Source organism: Platalea leucorodia (assembly GCF_965183815.1).
Source record: "Platalea leucorodia genome assembly, chromosome: 17".
Lineage (NCBI taxonomy): Eukaryota > Metazoa > Chordata > Aves > Pelecaniformes > Threskiornithidae > Platalea > Platalea leucorodia.
In genome coordinates this window covers 2,146,952-2,166,763 of record NC_138839.1, presented here as the reverse complement: position 1 = coordinate 2,166,763, position 19,812 = coordinate 2,146,952, and the positions used below count along the sequence as shown (strand labels likewise).

The following is a 19,812-nucleotide window of genomic DNA, read 5'->3' as shown; positions in this document are numbered from 1 at the left end:
GATCACCACAGCCCATGAGTCCCTACAACATGAGAATACACGAATCTCTCGCTAGTTATGGTCTGTTATTTTGCCACCACTGGGGTGTGTACACGAAAGGAAGCTTTGGCTTCAATTGCACATTCTGTAATCCTATAAAATCACTGTAAAATAGGAAGGTCATTCATTTTTTAACGATCACAGACTATTTGTTGTATAACCTCCCCAGCCCCAACTTCGCATTCAATTATGACAAACTAAACAAAGGAGGAGGGGAAAAAACCCAAAACTTACTTGTACATAAAAAACTATATATGGATGCTAAGAGACGTATTGACTGTTTGCATTACGATGCTCTAAAGGACACTTTAAAATGCGACATAGCTGCGTCTCCTATGTGTCTTCACCGGCAACATTCAGTTTGCGTTCTTTCTCCTGTTTCATACCGTTAAGCATACTGTGTGATAATGATCCATTTTGCACATCCACCACGCTAAGGAGAGAGCTGCTACTTGTAAGTATTGTCACAATCTCAAGAAAATGGTAGTCAGCAGAAGATTCAGAAATTTAAATTTAAAAATTTGTCTGATATAGGACTAACAGCTTCCCACCAGGGACTCTCTTGGGACATTACTCTAAGCAAAGTGTCTAAGCTTTACATGAAAACAAAATATAAATTTTGTCACTAAAATTGTCTGCATGTTAGTAATTTTCAAAAAAGGGGTTTTACAGAGTGCCATACAGTGAATTAGTACATGAAAGGCCAAGCCACAAAATATTCTCGTCTTGCAGAACTTAGTTACTCCCCCTACACCCTCAAACTAAGTGTTCAAACTTAACACATAGCAGCAGGCAGTTTCCACAAGCAGGAAACCCGCATAGAAATACTACAAAATATCAAAACATCTCATTTATTGTTACATTTGGAGATCCTGGCCCTTATACACAGGCTCCCTAATCCTCACGCATGATCCAGAAAGGGTCTAGAAAAGACCTACTATTAAAACTTGATTAAGTGAACTGAAAGCCCACGACCAATTTTTCATAGTGAAAGCTGCCATTACATCAATAGGAAATGTAGCTCATTATTCGGGAGTCTAAAAAGAATTCACAAATGGCCGGTTAACAAGGTCCACTGGTACAAAGACTTCATACTCCAGGCTTCCTGCTCATTAAAAAGCATATTTCAAGTGGCAAATGAAGAGAGAAAATCTGGAAAGTCCAGAGAAGGATGAAGCCTTTTTGATTACAGGATTTGATGTATCTTTTGGTCAATACAGAGCAGTTGATCATGTATTTGATAAAGGACACAATAAATCTTAGTTCTGGCTAATAATAAAGAAGTTAGCAGCTGTATATTTACTTGGGGACAAAGCAGCAAGACACCTATGGTACTAAGGAGCTCATACATTTAAAATACTTGCAGATAAATCACTTTTTTCCATAGTGAGGGGCTTTTTCTTATAGTTAAAGGCAAGCAGTAATGCTCAGAATCAATGAAGATCTCATGAAAATGAGATGTAAAATAACAGAACTATCATTTGGTTGCATTGCAAAGGACTACCAAAAAAAAAAAAAAAAAAAAAATCAAGATTTCTGGGTTCTACTGCCAAAGTCTGTGATCCCTTGTATTTAACCAAGTTTCTGTTTCTCCACCTGCAGAACTACAAAACCATCCTTGCAGGGAGATTAAAGGGTTAGCAACTTCAGAGAGATAAGTTATCATGGGGTTATCAAGAACTCACTGGTTATCATCTCAGCTGAGTCACAGTAATCACCCATGGATGCACTAAGCAGGTGGTAAAATGTAGTAATTCAACTGATCTCATTCACCCTTCATTGAGTTCATCAGAGAAAGGGCTGAAAGAGCCCCTGTGATAACTGAGTCACATATAATGCAGCTGCATCAAACCTGGGACTTCGCAGTAAGCTAGTGGATCTTGGTGTGACATTTTGGCCATAACTTCCAGGAATGGAGGGTTTGAGATTCTTGAAAGAAGACTGAGAAAAAGTGCCAAATACTGCTGTTATTGAAACGACACACAAAATTATTGCCTTGTAAGAAAATGTGAAGGAAATAATAAAATTCATCTCCAAAGAAGGAGCAAAGAATATGATGAAGAATCAGATGTGTTCTGAAAGTAAAAAAGTCAAGATATTACAAGTTATGGAACACCACAGGCATGCCTTGCAATGCCACATCAGCATTTCCAAAGCTGATTTCTACCCTAAGAGGTTCTTGAGGGAGAACTTCGAGTTAGATTTAAGGTGTTTTATCTGCTTTTACTTTGAATTTTTTTATTTGCTTCAACAATGGATATCTAAGATAGGGCCCAGTTATGGATTTTGATTCAGTGATGTGAATTAACTCTAGCCCTCCCCTTTACAGATATCGTCAACCTCTGATCCACACGCAAAGGCACTGGACTTAAGTTAGGAGGCTTTTAGAGGATTCCTACCTCATTCTTCCAGTGAAAATTATTTCAGCATAATTTTCCTAATGAAAACGTTCTCCGTTGCTTGCAATCATTAGGTAAATTTGCACAAAAATCAGTAAGATTTAAAGTTGATAAATAATTATTTTGAAAACTGGTTGGTTGAAGCTGGTAGATTCTCTATCAGTTTGAGGAGAGTTACTTGGCTGTCCTCATGCAACAGAGGTATTTTGTGAACGAGAATTACATGAAACAATCTCATCATGTTATTAGAGATGTGATTACAATTGTCACAAAAATTAATTTACTATCTTATTTGATCAAAATTCTTCAAACAAGCAGACCTCCAAACATATATTGAAAAACAGAACTGATAAAAATTTTTCATCTGTATCTCAAATCTCTACAGAGAATCTCTCTTTTTTTCCTTCTAAAATGTTAATAGTAAGAAGATGACCACGACATAGATCTCTAAGTCAACTATTTTCTTGGCTACTAGAAGATCATAATTTCCGACACTGAAGCCCCATTCCTGCATGAAAAACCTTACTAGGGTGATGGGGATGCAAAGACTGAATCTAACTTCCACTGTGTTCAATGGGAAAAATTCCATTGACTTCAGTGTGCCTTGGATAAGAGCCCTGGCTGTGGGGTTTGATCCTTTTTACTTGCTGGTGACTTTGAAAGAATCTTTGTTCTTGGTTTTGGTTTTCTCTGGAAAAATTCGAGAGTTTGAAGGCAGGTGGGAGAGTCTGGCCCAAGAATGGGGGCAAGGTCACTTCATGGACCGTAAGCACATACTGGCCTGAAAAAGATAAGTGAAAGTTGGGAATTAAACATTTCAAATGGGGAAGGAATAAAGCAAAACCTCCCGCAAACAAAACAGTTTCAGTACACAAACAGGAAGAAGTGACAGGAAAAAAAATTTACAATCGTAACAAGTATTAAAACAAAATATGAAAAAAATTATACAATTCCAATGCCAAAAGCTGTTATATCTGCTAAATCACAAATAGAAGACAACTGTAATCATTGAGTAGATAGCACAACAATTTGTGCTACCAACTAGGACTATCATTTATTAGCATATACAATAACCTCCCAAGACAATATACAGTTAAAATAGCAAAGACACCTCAATGGTAATTTAAACAGTGATTTATGATAACATAGGATTTTAATAATAGCTTGTGTATCTGTAGGATACTTTCTATCAAAAGCTCACAGATAACAAACAATAGGCCAAGTCCCATAACATGTATAAACGTACTCTCCTTTATGCATATGAACAGCATGAATAGCTCCTACAGGACTATTCATATATGTAAAATTGAATGAGTACCGATATGTATATACAACTCCCATGAAAAGCTGCCATGACTATGCAAGACTAACACAAACAGGCCACCAGTTCACTACAAGATTTGTAATCATAAGAAAAGTAGTGAATAGAGGAAGTTCAACTGAGGATTCTTACGATAATGGCCCTAAAATCTGTAGTGTCCATGCATACCAGATGTACGAGTTCAAAATCTTCTAGAAAATAATGACAGCCTTCAAAACACTAACAAACAGACAAGACAATCATTGTTCTGCCTTAGCAGATGGAAGGCTAAACTCAAATAATAGAAATGCATGGTGGTTGTGTAGTGTAAAGAGCCATAGCTGGCAAGTCTGAAAATCAAAGTAGATATTACACAATGGAAATAATTTTAAAGGAATACCGCTTTCCCCCACAGAACGAGATTGAAAAACAACAGTGCAACATCTCTGAAAGAAACATTTTAAAGATACTACATACATCGCATTAACACTAGAAGAAAAATCCTAATTTTCAGATTGATCAATCTCTGACCCTGAATCTCTTCACATGCAAATCTTTAATGAGACTTCAGGCTGCAGCTTTTGGTGCTAGTTCTGAATCATGAACAGAAAAGGCATTTCTTATAGGAACCTATGAATCCATAGTAAACATAGTAAAACAATCTAACATCTCCTAAAACTGAACATCTCCTGCCTGTATTATGTGTTTCTTTGCTTTACTCCATGCATGTAAAAAGGATCAAAATACAGGGTATTTACTATGCACCTTACGGAAAATATCTGCTAGCTGCTCTGCTTCTGGCGTATTACATTATCAGGCAATGGTCTTTTTAAAGATCTGTACGCCATGTACAGTATAGATCTTGAACTACCATATATTCTGTATATTCCAGAGAGATAAACAGAATTGCAGATTGTTTTTTCTCCAGTATTTTTTAAAGATAACATAGTAATTTAACTTTTTAATCTGAACTGTTTCTAATTGCAGGGTGGTTGGTTTTTTGTTTGCTTCCGTGTTTGTTCGTTTGTTTGTGTTTTTTTAAGGGTGTAGAAGCTCCCATAACTGGTAAGCAGACAGACAAAAAGAAATTAGGATCCCTCAGATTTGACAGAAACATTTTAAAACCTTAAAGAAGTAAAACTGAATGGAATTCATGAATGAATTACTATAGCTCTGAGTAATCAATTCCAATCACTATTAATAATATAACTTTCCCTTCAAAGAATTACTTTCACCTTATAAAGTCAAAGCTTGTAACCTCCTTAATCTTTAATAGAGCCTGCAACAATTACTATAAGGCATAGAGGACCTACAAATTGGAAGCCCTGTGCGATTATCTTTTTCCAACAGACTCTTTTGACGATCATAAATAACAGTAAAATTACCATAAAAATTAATAGTACTACAGTTAAAGAAAATCATTATGTAAAGGTTTATGAATTTTGCAGCCATTAATAGACATAAGTTAATGAGCCATAGGCTTTCCAGAATACGGTATCAGGTATTTTTCCACCAATGAAACTTTCAGAGTTCCAAATCCTTCAGAGGTCACCAACTTCAAAAATAGAATAGAAAGTTACTGTTTAATACTACTGTGAGTAAAAATGAAATAGAAGTATTATAGCAACTATCATGCATGGCAATTTGAACAGTCTAATAAAACAAGATAAGGAAATCTACCTTGTCACCAGCTTGGAATGAAGAAAGACAAAACTAGAATATTCAAGATGAGTAAGATGCATTTTGAACACTCTCTGCATATTTTAAGTTCACATGTATGCAGATTCAGAGCTTTAAGCTAGAAGAGAAAGTTAGGATCAGGGCTTACAGACACCAAGTGGTGGAGAAATTTATCATGCCCCTTGGAAGTATCTTCCAAAAAAGGTTATTGTAAAGAACGTGCATTTTGACAACAGCAAATAAAGCTGGTGTTCCATTCCATTACTCTTATGCTGTATGCATGGGGTGCTACAAGCTCACAGTAACAAAAATATCCAGGAAGCATGACTCCTACAGTAACAATGGCCTTTCTTTTTGTCAGCCATATTTTTAAAGAAACAGCAAATATCTGAGTTTTTAAAATTACTAATAATACTCGCTACAGCACAAGAAACAAGTATACATCATCCATTTTACGGAAATAAAAGGGTTTTTTTCCTCAGTCTTTTCCCTCCAGTCAGGAGATGGTAATATTTCCCCTTGGACAGTAACTGCCAATGTTGTGACTTAAACAAGCAGATACAGCCTCACTAGCAAATGCAGCGACATCACTTGATGTGAACTGGCGATCTGAACCCAGTGGATAGCACGTTGCACTGCTGCTCCTATTCCTCTGTAGCCTTAAGAACAAGCATTTATTCACGCTTTCTCATGCTATTGCCACATATTTATTTTCAAAGTAAACTTCAACAAAAGCTTCCTTCCATATGTGACTTCCCTTTCTCTGTCATAAGAGCAGGAGACTGAAGGCTCCCACAATCTTGTTTATAATCATGTACAAGATAAATAGAATGGTTTTAGAGAATATCAGAAACAACAGAATCCTAATTAAAAGTAGCACCCAAAATTGTCAGATACATGACATATTAGACACTTAATCAAGACACTAAAGATAAATGTTTTGAAAGAAAAAGTTCTAGGAAAAATTGACTGGCTTTCTTTACTAATCCTAGAAGTAATTTAAGAATTGACATAATCTTCATGATCAATATGTTCAGTCTTGAAATTATACTACAAACCAGCTTCTACAGCTTTTCAGCTGATGAATACAATAATACAGACAGGGCAAAAGACCTTTACCTTGTAACATCTTAGAATTCTTTATGAGGTGCTGATCCTTTTGTAGCCTGGATTCTTTGGATGTCACGTCAGATCTGAAGATGAGAATAAATATAGTGTTACTACCAATAGTAATAGATGCTTACTTACATGTTGATGGAAGCTTGTTGTCATTAGCTCATAAGACAGTTCAAGACTCTTCCTCCTGTAAAATGTTTTGTACTATTCACTTGAAAGTGGCCGAGTATTTCACATTAAAAACAATATAATAACAAGCTTCACATTGTTTAGGCTGGATTTTCAAAAGCATTCAGTATCCTGAAGCCATGTTGCCTTCTTTGTCAAAACAGGCCAAATATTACCAACTGATGTAACAATTTAAAAAGCTGTAAACGTATTTGTGAGATAAAAAATTTTACTTTGAAAATTATAAATAAGGAAGTGTCTAACAAGTACTACCCGAGTTATAGTCACAACCATGTTACACTGCAGACTACAAAGCCACTTACATTAAAATAGCGTACATATTATTCACATTTTACAGCATACACGTTGATACTTTAGTGTATGAAATTCCTTGTACATAAGAAAGCTTAAAACATATTGAAAAAAGCTAGTATTTAAATAGTTATTCTTGTATTTTGTGAAAATAATCACTTCTCACTACTGATGAGCCATGAAAATGAAAAAGGTTCTCTCTTCTACCATTTATTGACTTCTTTCCTACTTGAAAGTTATTAGGACATACATAACTTAAAGCACACAACAACATGATTATTAGGAAGGTATTTAATTGTGCGCTTATGTATCATCAAAAATAGACTGATACAGTGACACTACATTGTACTTCACAGGAAGCCGGATTTTAAGGAGATTATGTGCTTAACTTTTTATTTTACCAGCATTTCAACATCATCACTGAAAAACTCTTGGCAATTAAAAGATTTTGATCCTAGGGGAGAAAGCCTCAAGACTGTTCTATAACACATGATATGAGATAGTATAGGAATGGTATTTTAAAAAAATATAAATAAATTTGAGACCCACTACTGAATGCAGGTAACGAGTAAGAATCATATAGAAGTAAACATAAAATGGTTTATACAACTTAGTTACCTTGTTACACTTAGAATTACAATTACAAAAAATCAGATACTGCTTCTTAAACATACTTACACATTCAAATTTTACATGTACTACTTTTATGGTAAAACACTAAAGACAAAAGATAAAAATGGCTTCACTTTAAAGGGAAGGGAAAAAAAAAAAAAAAAAAGCTATGTCCCAAGAGTCAAGTTAAAGATTCAGAAGTCAGGGCTAGGAGGGAAAAGGAAGATAAATAATTTAGCACTAAGCATAACTAAAGCCTGTCAGTCTGCCAACTTTAAGAGAAATAAAAAGGTTTACAGGGATCCTGAGAGTTTTTGCAGAACCTCTAGGGTTTTGAAAAAATAAATCCAGAACAAGAAAAGAGTTCTGAAGTATTCTGCACAAATAGATTTTAAAGACACTGATTAGACTGTGAGAATAATGGTATGGAAAGATTCCTTTAGTTCCAAAGACTGTTCTCTGGTGTTTTGTTTGCCCTGCTGTATTATCACCAACTCCATCATCAACAGGGCTGTCTTTTTTCACAGATGCATCGCCTCATCAGAAGCCAGGGAAGATGTGCTTATGGGAGAACAAAACATATCAGTATCATTTAAAATAATCTGGATAAGCCTATATTTGGCATGAAATGTACAGGCACTGCACAACATATACACGGTTATTCTTTTAAGATGAACCACATGTTCATGCTTAAATACCAATTCTGATTGCCTTTGAGTTGAGTAATTTCTGTGTTTTGGAGTGTCAATATTCATAGCTTAACGTAAGACAGCTAAGCAAATAAAAATCTTAGTAAGCCTTGGCCACACTTTTTATGGGAGGAGGGTACTGCAGGGGGGAAGAAAGGGGAAGCTTCACATTATTTCATTCTACTTTAGATTTTTTTTTGCTCTTATTGTTTTTTTTTTGCAATAAGAATATGTAGCTAGGTCCTTTGAATTGCATAAAGACAGGGAGTTAAACTGCAAATCCTGCACCTATGTAAAACATTTTAATTCCATATCATCACTTTTTACTTCAAACTAAGATGTAACCTTGTACTTCATTGCTCAGACAATGTTAACTGTAGGATAATCACAGAAAGGAACCAAGTTCATTTAAGACATAAAGCAATTTTGAATTGCATTGATTACAGTGATCAGTCTATCACTTTAATGTCATCTCAGCTGACATTTATTAAAAAGACGTACATGTGACAACCCATTGATCCTTAACACTGTAGCTGAGATAAAAAGTCTATTTGCAAAGGAAAATTACTTCTTTAATTAGAAATAGAGTATCATTTGCTCTTTTCTTTGTTAGAACTTCAGCAGCCACGGATCAAATATATCATGGGAGGGGTTGTAGAATCTGCCATCTACTTTGATTTAAAAGTCTTCATAGTTAATCATTCAAAGTTGTACAAATGAGCACTTGAGATGGAAAAGAAAACAGGTATATTCCACCTGTATGAAGGCACACCAACTCACTATCGCTTAGAAAAGGTCTCAAAAGGGAGTGCTTTACTTCTTGGCGGACTCTGCCGTAAGACTGAAGTGCAGGGGACAGGATCACTACTGCTTCAAGTCCCTCTCTACGCATGGAGTGAAGCAGCACACAAAAATTGTTCCACAGACTTTCTGTAAGATTTTCAATGAGTTAACTATGGCTAGGCATCTACCTCTCCTAACGACAAATTATTTAATACAAGTACTTGCCGAAAAAGAATCCAGCAAATATTTGCCAAAGAATATACTGTAGAAATGACTGAATCTTGCCAGTCATTTAATGTATATGGAAAAAAATAAATCTCAGTCTACCAGAAGATATTCCACAAGCAGATAAAATGATAAATGTGTCCGATACACTGTGAACAACATGCTGTTCTATAAATTTCAGGAGGATTCCTTGTTGATGAACATAATTTTGAAGCCAAGTAATTTAATCTGTGCACCTGTAAAATCCTGTCTTTAACATTCTGTTTTCTCTTTGTACAAATCCAAAATTACATCTTTGGAAAACCTTCCATTTCATATAGTGTCTCTTTTAGTTCTAGGGACAGCCAGTCTGATTCTCCACTAAAGGTGATTCTCTCTATCAATTGAATTGCCTTCTTTTTATAAACTGTATGAATGATTTCCTACCAATCTCTCTCAGAAGTGCAGGGGCAGCTCCAGACTCCACAGACGTGCATTCTCCCGCTCCTCTTCTGTCAGTATCGTGACCTTTGGGAAACAAAGACAATGGTAAGCTTGCATGACTCATTACAAACTGCTATTCCAGTTTCAACTTTGGCTGCTAAGTGCTACACTACTGGTTTTATTTTATACTCTACTTGAAAAGCATATAATTCAACAGATATGGGTTTAATTTCTCTAAGTTTTCAGGATGAAAATCACAAACTAATACTCATGCTAAGGTGGACTACACAGGTAAATCTACACACTCTTGTGGAAGTAGACTTCTTACATCAAGTGGAATTAATTCTGGATAATTAACTCATATTCCATTTTCCCCATCAATTAAAATCAGAAAAATTCAATGCAGTGCTGATTTCTTCGCTGGATACAGAGTCTACATGGTAAATGTCCAGACTGAATGATTATTTACAACAAAGGTCTTCAGCACCTTGAATTATCTAGATTCTTTTGTGCAGTATGTAACCTTTAGGATTTACTTAAATTGCTGCCTACAAATAAACTACCAGTAACTCATCATCTAGTCATAGAAATAACTTAATTGGACTGCTATTAGGTATTTAATTGCCTTCACAATGTTTGTACAGTATTTGTCTATAAAGCTTTAAATAACATTGCCTTAATTCATCTGAGTAAACTATCAATTCCCTTATAGCAATAGACAAAAACCCTGCATTCCTGTTTTAATGTTCTCCTGAGTACAAATTAAAACTTTTAGGTGGCAGATCTTTACATTATTTTGCTATGAACTCTCTTTATGGCAATGCAAGTTTGTCACAGATGATGGCTACTGAAACACCCAAGCGTGTGTCTCCAGCCGTTACGCAAGGAACAGGAGCTGTGCAAAACTTCCCTGTACATGCTCTGAAAATTTAGCTCTCAAACATCTAGAACTGCAGAATTGGTTGGCTGTGATCATTCTTCATAGCAAATAATTTTCATCTTTAGACTCAACTGGTGAAATACTCAGCTGTTACCAATCAGTGAAAGTAATTTCAATATGACTATGGCTATTTTACACAAGATACAAATTCAGCCCAAATTTTGTAGTTCTGTTTGAAATAGCTCTGTATGAACACATACAAGTGTAAATTAATAATTTATCTGTTGCAGGGTAAGGAAAAAACCCAGCACATGCAGAGTTTGGGGTTTAATCTCTAACACTGGGCAGGAAGATCTGAATTGGGATACTAGAATCACAATTATTTAGCTGAAACAGAGAGTCTGGGCTCCCAAGGTTAGGTTGAAATTAAAGAGAACTCCTAGTCTTAGTATGTGTTACTGTTTACATGGCATTTTGAGATAGAGCTATGTATTTACAAATATTAATAAAGAGCCTAAATTAGCAAATTCTATGTAAAGATATCACTTTATGTCTAGAACTTGATGAAATTGTTCCAAATACTTTAGAAGTATGAAAAAGTTTATATTCAGGATAGTGGAACAATTTGAGTTGAGTGATTTTTGTATTACTGGTTTACAAAAGGTAAATTACGTACAGGAGACTAGGACCATAAATATAACAACAGAAACCACGACTCTCAGTATCCAGAACTACGGCTCTAAATACAGGATACAGTTGCTGTACAGAAAGAATGACTTACACGAAAAAAATTAATGGATGGAATTCATATCTGCTCCAATTCCAGAATCTAGTGTAGGATGATGCTAATATCATCTAATAATATCAGGATCAAAGATGAGTGGAATAAAACTTCCAATTTTAGATGCTCTTTATCTGCAGGTGTGAATGTATAATGAATTCTCGCCACTGGCTCCCTATTATAAATCCAATGATTTTGTACTCTGTGACAGCAGTTTCTACAATTTTCTTTTGGCACAACCTGCTTGGAATATACGACAAAACAGCAGGGTGCCAAAACGTTTTTCTAAATGATCTACTTTGCAAGACAGCTTCCAAGTGTGACCCTGATGCATCTTATCATTGCTCTTAGAATAGAATAAACATGAAAGAAAGAACCCACATATCATTTACCTAAGCGGGCATTTCTTTGTTTCTTTTACATACTACTCCGCATCCATGCCAAAGTATTCATTCCAACATACAAAGCATTTTAAGCCCAGGTTAAATAAAAAAAACATTATTCGGTAGGATAGAATTGCACTATGCCTATTTTTGAATCCTGCTGTCTCAGACAAGTGTAATGAATCATTTGATGTCATCTCAATTACCATGTTAGCTCTACTCAACCGAACTACTCTTTTTCTCCATTCCTTGTATGGAACTCCCTAAATTAGATGGCAGAGTTTTTCCAGTGGACAAACCCATCCTCTGGCAGACTACAAGGGTCAGGATTTGACAAGATTCAAGCTACAGAGTAAGGCTGGATGACTCTATACTTTAATTGAATATCAGATCATTTTAATGGTACAGAGAGGCATTTCGTTGCAATTTATAGTGATGATTCAGTGTTTACTTTTAATTGGGAAGAAACGTTTATGTGCAAAAGCTACATCAAAAATGGGGAGGGGATCATTACACGTCTTCAAAAATATAGCTCTGAATTAAGGTAGACTCCAGTTGCAACACAGATTTCCAAAGGCTTCTAATTTTTTTTCATCTTAGCATGACATGCCTTGCCGCAAACACCAAGAAATGGACAATGAGGATGAGTAGAATGCATTAAGAAAGGCTGCTGAGGTATACATATACATGGAAAAGCGAGCATAAAGAGAGTTAACTGTGGTTTGTTCCCTCCTCCTTTCTCAGTCTAGGAACCCTTCCATATGCTGTGTTCTATTTATTATTTCTGCATTGCATCAGGAGGGAAATATTCACACTGAGCCACAGGGATTAAAGACTAAAGCTCTAGAGAAGTCAGATCTCATCCGTCATATCCAGCTGTTTTCAATTCCAACACCTCACACCTGCTTTTATTTATTATTCCTGGGCTAGACAAGACAGGGCTCATTTTTCAATCTTTAAAAGCTTTCTTAAGAAAGACACAAATCAATCTATTCCTTTCCCTTTTGCCTCTGCAACAGCCCACCAAGACAACATTAAAATGAAGTACTGACATGGTGAGGATCTGACCTAACAGGAAGCCACTCAATACTGAGGCTGGACAGCTCCCTCTGACCTCCCAGCATTGTGACAACACAGCAAAATGGAACAGAAACACCATCAACATCAAAATTTGATGTTAGCATAGACTCAACCCCATTTACTCCCACAGATTCCAACTGCCTTGTTTTTAACTTACATTGGAAATGGACTCAAGAGGTTTGGGTGGCAGTGAATTCACAAACTAATTTATGCAGCAGGTTCTCCACTTTTACATATTTCAAGCTACCGTTCCACAGAGCCTGCTGGTTGGCAGTCCAGCTGAATTGCTTTCCTATTCTCTATTAGGAGATCACCCTGCCTCAGCATTTGATTGTCCTTTTTTATCAAGTAGTTTTTCTACACAGGGACTCATAAGTCATTCTTTTTGCAATCTTCTCTCATGTCACCGGCCAGTCTTACATTAGGATCTTGCTAATTAACTGCTCAACAGTAATTATTCAGTCACATTTAAAATGCAAACCAAGTGTACCAGACCTCCTTGTACTTACTGCACAAACACTTTCCCACTTGCAGTTGCTCGTCCCATGTACCTAGCATACCAGGCTATTATTTGATGGAGAAAACTCGTATCTTGTTTGCAATTCATTCAGTTATTATGGGGGAGACATTCTGCTTCTTCCCTTCTTTGCAACCTGATGGTCAGGACATCCACAGCAGCTGGACTGACTGACCCACCAAGCACTATGCTTCAAATAAGCATGAGCACCAGGAAACACAACGGAACATGGACACACAGGTGACAGTGGAAGCCAATGAGAAAGAACCTACTTGCTTTTGAAAATTTTACCCTTGAATATATCTTGCTTTCTTGGTAAGTGAAAACATGGATGGAACATGGTGGAGTTGGCAGATGGGGTTGTAATATTGCACAAACATAAGCACAGAATACAGACATTTCTGTTCTACACTCCTGAATATAAACAAAACCTACTAAAATGATTTTCTGTATGTTTCCTGTACCACTGAATATTTTCACTGCTCCCACCCTACCTTCCATAGTCATAAAAGTCATACAAACTAGTATTTTCAGGATCTAGGCTACTTTGCCACTCTCTACAGCCTGCCATCCCTGAAAATCTCACTTTAAAAGTAACAACTTCCAAGCAGATTTTCTTACCACTTTGGAGGCTGCCTCAGCACTTGGCATGACTCCACAGTGTTTGTCTGCATGAACTACAATGGTCAGTGAGCAGCGAGCATGAATCCTGCAAAGGAACATTATGAAGAATCAACTGAAAGGAGGAAAGGCAATTCCTTGTTGAGGACAAAAGCAGATCTATGAAATATATACTGCAGATGTTAACTCTTACCTTCCTCTGATGAGTATCCCCAGATATGCAAGCGTGTTCAATACAAAGCATGATACACTTTGGTCCTTTTCAATATGCTAAATCCTTCGTTCTTGTGAAAAGCAGCACTGTAAACAGTATAAATAATTACTTGAGGATTAAAGAATACAGTATTGCTGTTTTCAAACCCATCATAAATTTACATTCCAGAATTCCATAATAGCGACATTTTGCTTTAGAAACTCGGAATTACAATTCTTGCTCCTTTTTCTTGGATACCTTAATATGTGATCCATTCATGCCCATTCTACCAGTAAGTGCTTTCTTCTGTCCTCCCAGACACAAACCTAGATTTAGTTCATTGCTGAACTTAGTTCGGCAAGAGTGCTGACTCAAGACAACACTTCTTTTAATCATTTATATCATATTTTATTTTTGGTTTTATCCACAATGCATCCTCAAGAAGAAAATCCAGAGTTTTTGTGCTTTTTTTTTTTTTTAAACAGGACAACAAGATGTTAGCAAATGCACACTGCTAGAAACAACCCATGCTGCTTTATGAGCCAACATACAGCAGTCAATAAAAGCATCATGGAAGTTTCATCAGTTTGTTAATTTTCTCTGTATTTAATCGCTCACAGAATAGAAATGAAAGTTGCTTTGTCTTTTTTAAACAAGCTTTGACATTGTTTTGGAGTGCTACCTTTTAAAGAGAAGATATATCAGCCAACCACAACGACAGGTAAAGACCTATTCTAAAATAGTTCTAACAGACTAAAAACCTAGAAGACTTCTGTTCTCTTCTTGTCCTGTAAATGACCAATGACTTTGATCCACAGCCAATGAGTCACTTCAAATATTGCTGATCTAACGTGGATGGTGATCACTCAACTCCTTTTATGATTTTTAGCAAGTAATTTCATAGCTATATACGCCTCATTTTTTTGAATCTGCCAAGTAGGTAGAAAGTCTTCCCACACCAAATGAAACAGGCCCTTAAGTTCATAAAACATTTTAAATTCTTGCGTGAAATGTAGCACTGAAACACAAAGTATTACCATTTGTAATAACAAAATACATTAGGAGATGCTGAATACGTTTGCTTTAAAAGGCAACTCTGCCCCACTACTCTTTAAAGCATAAAGGATACTCCATGGCAAGAACCACGATCAGTCCGAATTCAAAACCGAACCGATTCATTAAAAGTTGGATAGCACGTAATAAAACATACCTATAGTTGCCATAATACTGATGTGCTGTAAATGCTATCCAGTTTTTGGAAGAGTAATGTGCACTTACTAGACAGACATCAAGGCAATTGCCCATGATACAATGTTAAAAAAAATAGATTGTACGGTTTGCAGTAGCATCAAGTCTCTATTCAAGTGTAAAAAAATTAATTGACTCCATCTGTATTGGCCTAATGACTGATTAAATGACTAATCACGGAAGTCTTAATTAAAATCATTTTTCTGTACAGAAGAGGATGGAGGGAGGAAGGCAATCATTAATGTGTTATAATGTATGTCAGATTCCATTTGTGCCATTTACTAACAGCCATCAAATGAGTAATTACGCACAAGGTCATTCTGTAAACTTTCTGCATACATCAGACTGATTGGATTAGGGCTTGGTGCTTGGCTAGGTTCTGCATGTGGCTGCTTTTTTCCAATCACAAAACAGGTAATTAATATTGCTCAGAATAAATAATAAAGGAAGCTGACATTTCCTCTTCCATCTTCGCACCAGCCAACCCAGTCGAAGATTCACATACAACTTCCATACATCGTTGTGTAAAGTCCCATACCTCATACACTGAATCAAGCCCATCCTCCTCAGCTATTCCGTATCCTTCATGAATTGACAGGGATCACTGCCACACAGTGAAATTCTGTAATATGCAAGGAATTTTTCCTGCATGAATAAAATGACCAGGCAAGTAAAAGAATCCTTTTCAAGTAAAGCAAGATGGCAGTATAAAACTTATTTTAGGTTTTATTTGCCAGCCACCTGACTACCCTGATACATAGTGACCTCTGCTATGGAAAAATAACAAGCTGCTTCTACCTCAACAGCTGAGACTAATCTATTTAAAACAATGTATTAAAATGAGTAATGGAATAAAAAAGTGTGGCTTGAGATTAGATAAACCAACTTTTCACTTGCACGTAACTCATACACAGGACCTACACTTTTTGATGAAATGTTGCATATAAAATGCTAAAGTCCAAAGTATAAATTGTAACACAGAAAATATTTTGTTTGCTGACTACTGTCCTGAAATTTCTAGAAGATCTTATTTGCAGACACAGTAAGTCTGCCATATCACTAGCTGCAACAATTTTGCATATCCCAGATGACAATACACTATGTCATGTATAAAACAACATTTTTTTATAAAACTAAAATTAAGCATGTCTTAATGGGGAAAAAAGAAGTTGGTATAGCCCTGTCACTGTTATCAACAAATGTCCAATTCTGTAAACATTACTATCCTTCAAAATCCTGAATTCAAATGTGCAGTGCTGATGTCAGTTGCAAAATTAGGTGCCAAGTAAGTTCCAGTTCTTCTAAAATAACTGAATCAACTTTTAGCACTGAATAAGTTTCTTCAAGTACTGTTGCCTCTTTTTCCTAAACAGAAATATTCTGACCAACAATCCTGAGAGAAGATGATCTCTGCAGTGACACTGAAAATGGACATCCTCCTGTGAACATACAATGTGCTGCTTTAAAGCATACCCAATTGATTAAAAATAGCACTCAGAATATGGATGGAGAAGCTAAAGGGACAAAAAAAAAAAAGATTAAAAGAATTAAGTCATGACTATGTAACATCCAGTTACACTTTTGGCATGATTAACTCCTATCCTGTCTAAACCATTCAAAGTCATGCAAGTCACAGAAAAATATATGTAAAGCTACATCAGCCAGCTTCATCCAGATTTCAAGTAAATACAAATTTCAATTAGTTTGAATTAATTATAACACAAACTTGACCCTACTTACCACATAACTGAAGAAAACAAAAATATGTGACAACAAATCTCTGCTTGCAATAACTGTCAGTGTCACATATGAAAAGTTCATTTTACTAATAAAGGAAATGGAATTGACTGATAGACTTAAAATTAAATTCAGCTATTCCATAAATGTAATTCAGAATTTTAAGGTGGCTCTCAAGGCTTAAAACCAGCACTGAGACTCAAATATGCCACTCTCTGGGCTTCTAGAGAATTAATGAATCTTAGTTTCATCTTCATGTGAAGACGCATACATTTACAACAACCACAAAATCCATCACCACCAAACCAGAACACTCCAAAATAAACAACATACACGCGGCACAGTAAATCTTCCAAAACCTGAAGATATTTTTACAGAATAATTCAACACAATCTGCACTATTCTGCTAATGCAAATGAAAACTTGCACAACTACCTAAATTACAGGGTGGTGTGCCATTCTTAATCTTCACAGAAATGTAGGAGTTCCTGTTTCAATCATTTCTATTGTTTGAAATACACCAGATGATAATGGAGTGGCTGCCACTGTAGGCAGAGGCTGACTTCTAGGTGAAGCTAATTAATGACTCAGTGTATGACTTACTGTAGGTTCGAAGGCATTACTAGGCAGTGGTGAAGATCCATGTGCGAGACAGCTGCAAGTACATTAAGTGACCTGTCCGAAACTTCACCATTGTCTTTTTTTCAATGTTTTCATACATTGATTATATAGGTCATTCCTGATCTTTGTATAGAATATTTAAGATAAAGTCAAGCGTTTCACGCACCTCTCAAGTAGCCGAAAAGGCAGATCCCCTTCTCAGCACCCAAGTACATACCCTTCACATCATAGTATAAAAATCCAACTAAGCTTGACTGAAAGACAGCCTTCTCCCTCTTTTCTATTTCTTCAAGTATTTTTAAAAATACTAAGGTTTCTCATGCCCAAAGACAGACCACAGAAGAGAGATGGCATCCTATGTGAAGGCACCTCCAGCTATTCTACATCCAGAAATCTGGGAATTTGCAACTCTCTAGGCCACTTAATAGGATAAAGCAAAATAGGTTCAGACTAAGGGGCTGGAATGCAGCCAAGCGAAGCCATTTAAGGAAAAACACGACAAAACAAAAAACCTAACAGTCTAAATTCCCTGGTCACACTGCAAGAATGAGGCAGACAGTTGCTGCATGTGGTAAATGAAGCATTTTTGAAAGTGCTTTAAATAGGTAGGATTTTATTATTAGCCAGTGCACATTGTCCTGTCTATTTTGACATAAACATGACTTCTCATATTGGTAAAAGATGAAAAAATCTTGTCTGCTACGGAGAAGCTATTGCAAATCAGTGGGACCAACCCGGTTAGACACTGGAATCACTATGCCTGCTCATGTCAGCAATTACCATTATTATTATTTTATGCTTTGCTATTAGCTGAACTAGGGAAAAAGGTGGAAAATTAGTCATCATGGCAGATTTGCTCAAGTCAGTATTTTAAAAAGTCTGTAACCTATTGTACAGTAAATAAATTAAAGCAAACACTGGAAAAGTTACCAATAAGCAGGCTATAATAAAAGTCACTTTCATCACAACCAAAATAATGGGAAAGTTAAACAATACCTTTCTCTTAACTGTAGCAACTGTCATCTGTCTCAGAGGGTCTCTCTGTACTCATTTTGTCAGTTAAGAAATGCAAATTAGATATCCCCTATTCTTCTGTTTGTTTTGTACAGTGAGCACAATTTCTGCATGAACGTCCAACTGTATTTCCATCCTCTTTGTGTCACAGAAACCTCATTTACCAGTCATTCTTCTCCATATGAAAAGATCTATAATGAGGAGTCTTTCTGTCATTGCCCTGCTCCTCTGAGTCAGGAATTTTCATTTCCCCCTAATACTTGCTGCTGTAGCTGCAATTTCATTTACTGTCATCTCATACCACAGCCTTAATGCAAGCACATCTGCGGCTGGATCATGGAAAAGATTCTGTATTGCTTTCAGAGTTGTGTATCGATTAAATGGTTACGAGAAACCAAAGATTTTATTTACTATGTTCTCATACGGTACCAATAAAAAGGAATGTTTATTCACTGTACTTGCAATGACAGTTTACTCTTCCAGTTAGTTACCTAGCAAAAATATCTGTATGAGAATACTGAACATAAAAAGTAGGACTCGGAGGTCTACTTGTACATGCATTCTCTCAGAAAACAATTCAAAAGCAATAAAATTATCCAAAAGCTAAAAATATATTTTTAATTCACTTCTAAGCAGTATCATGAAAGAAACCGATTACTTTTTGTTTTGAGGAAATAATGCCGTTCAAAAAATATTTCACTGTTCTTTTTAAACCACATACAAAGCAATTTACACATGCTGAGCCAAATCCAGCCTTGGTGTGACTCCAGAAATCAGTTGTATCAGGATAGATCACCTCAATCTAAGAGAGCAGTAGATGTCACGTTCTCTTTGTTGAAAGCCAGAGTTTCTGGAAATCAGTATCCCGACATTTACAAGTTCTCTTGCTCTTCCAGGCTATTCAAAGCTACCTTGACTTTTTAAAAAGCCTCCTACTATTACTTTAGTTTCCTGCCTGCCATACCTTTGCATTAGCAAAATTCCAAAACAA

General features: G+C 36.1%; 1 protein-coding gene across 1 annotated transcript in view; it reads right to left on the bottom strand.

Annotated features, from left to right (window-relative positions):
• Positions 1-2,912: 2,912 nt before the first annotated feature.
• MORN1 (MORN repeat containing 1) overlaps positions 2,913-19,812 on the bottom strand; it is a gene marked incomplete at its 5' end in the record, with an annotated part of 53,520 nt that continues 36,620 nt past the window's right edge. Inside the window, 3 exon segments of the mRNA XM_082329205.1 lie at positions 2,913-3,142; positions 3,144-3,219; positions 6,538-6,611. Of these exon segments, the coding sequence (XP_082185331.1) occupies positions 3,079-3,142; positions 3,144-3,219; positions 6,538-6,611 (214 nt within the window). The 3' untranslated portion in view covers positions 2,913-3,078.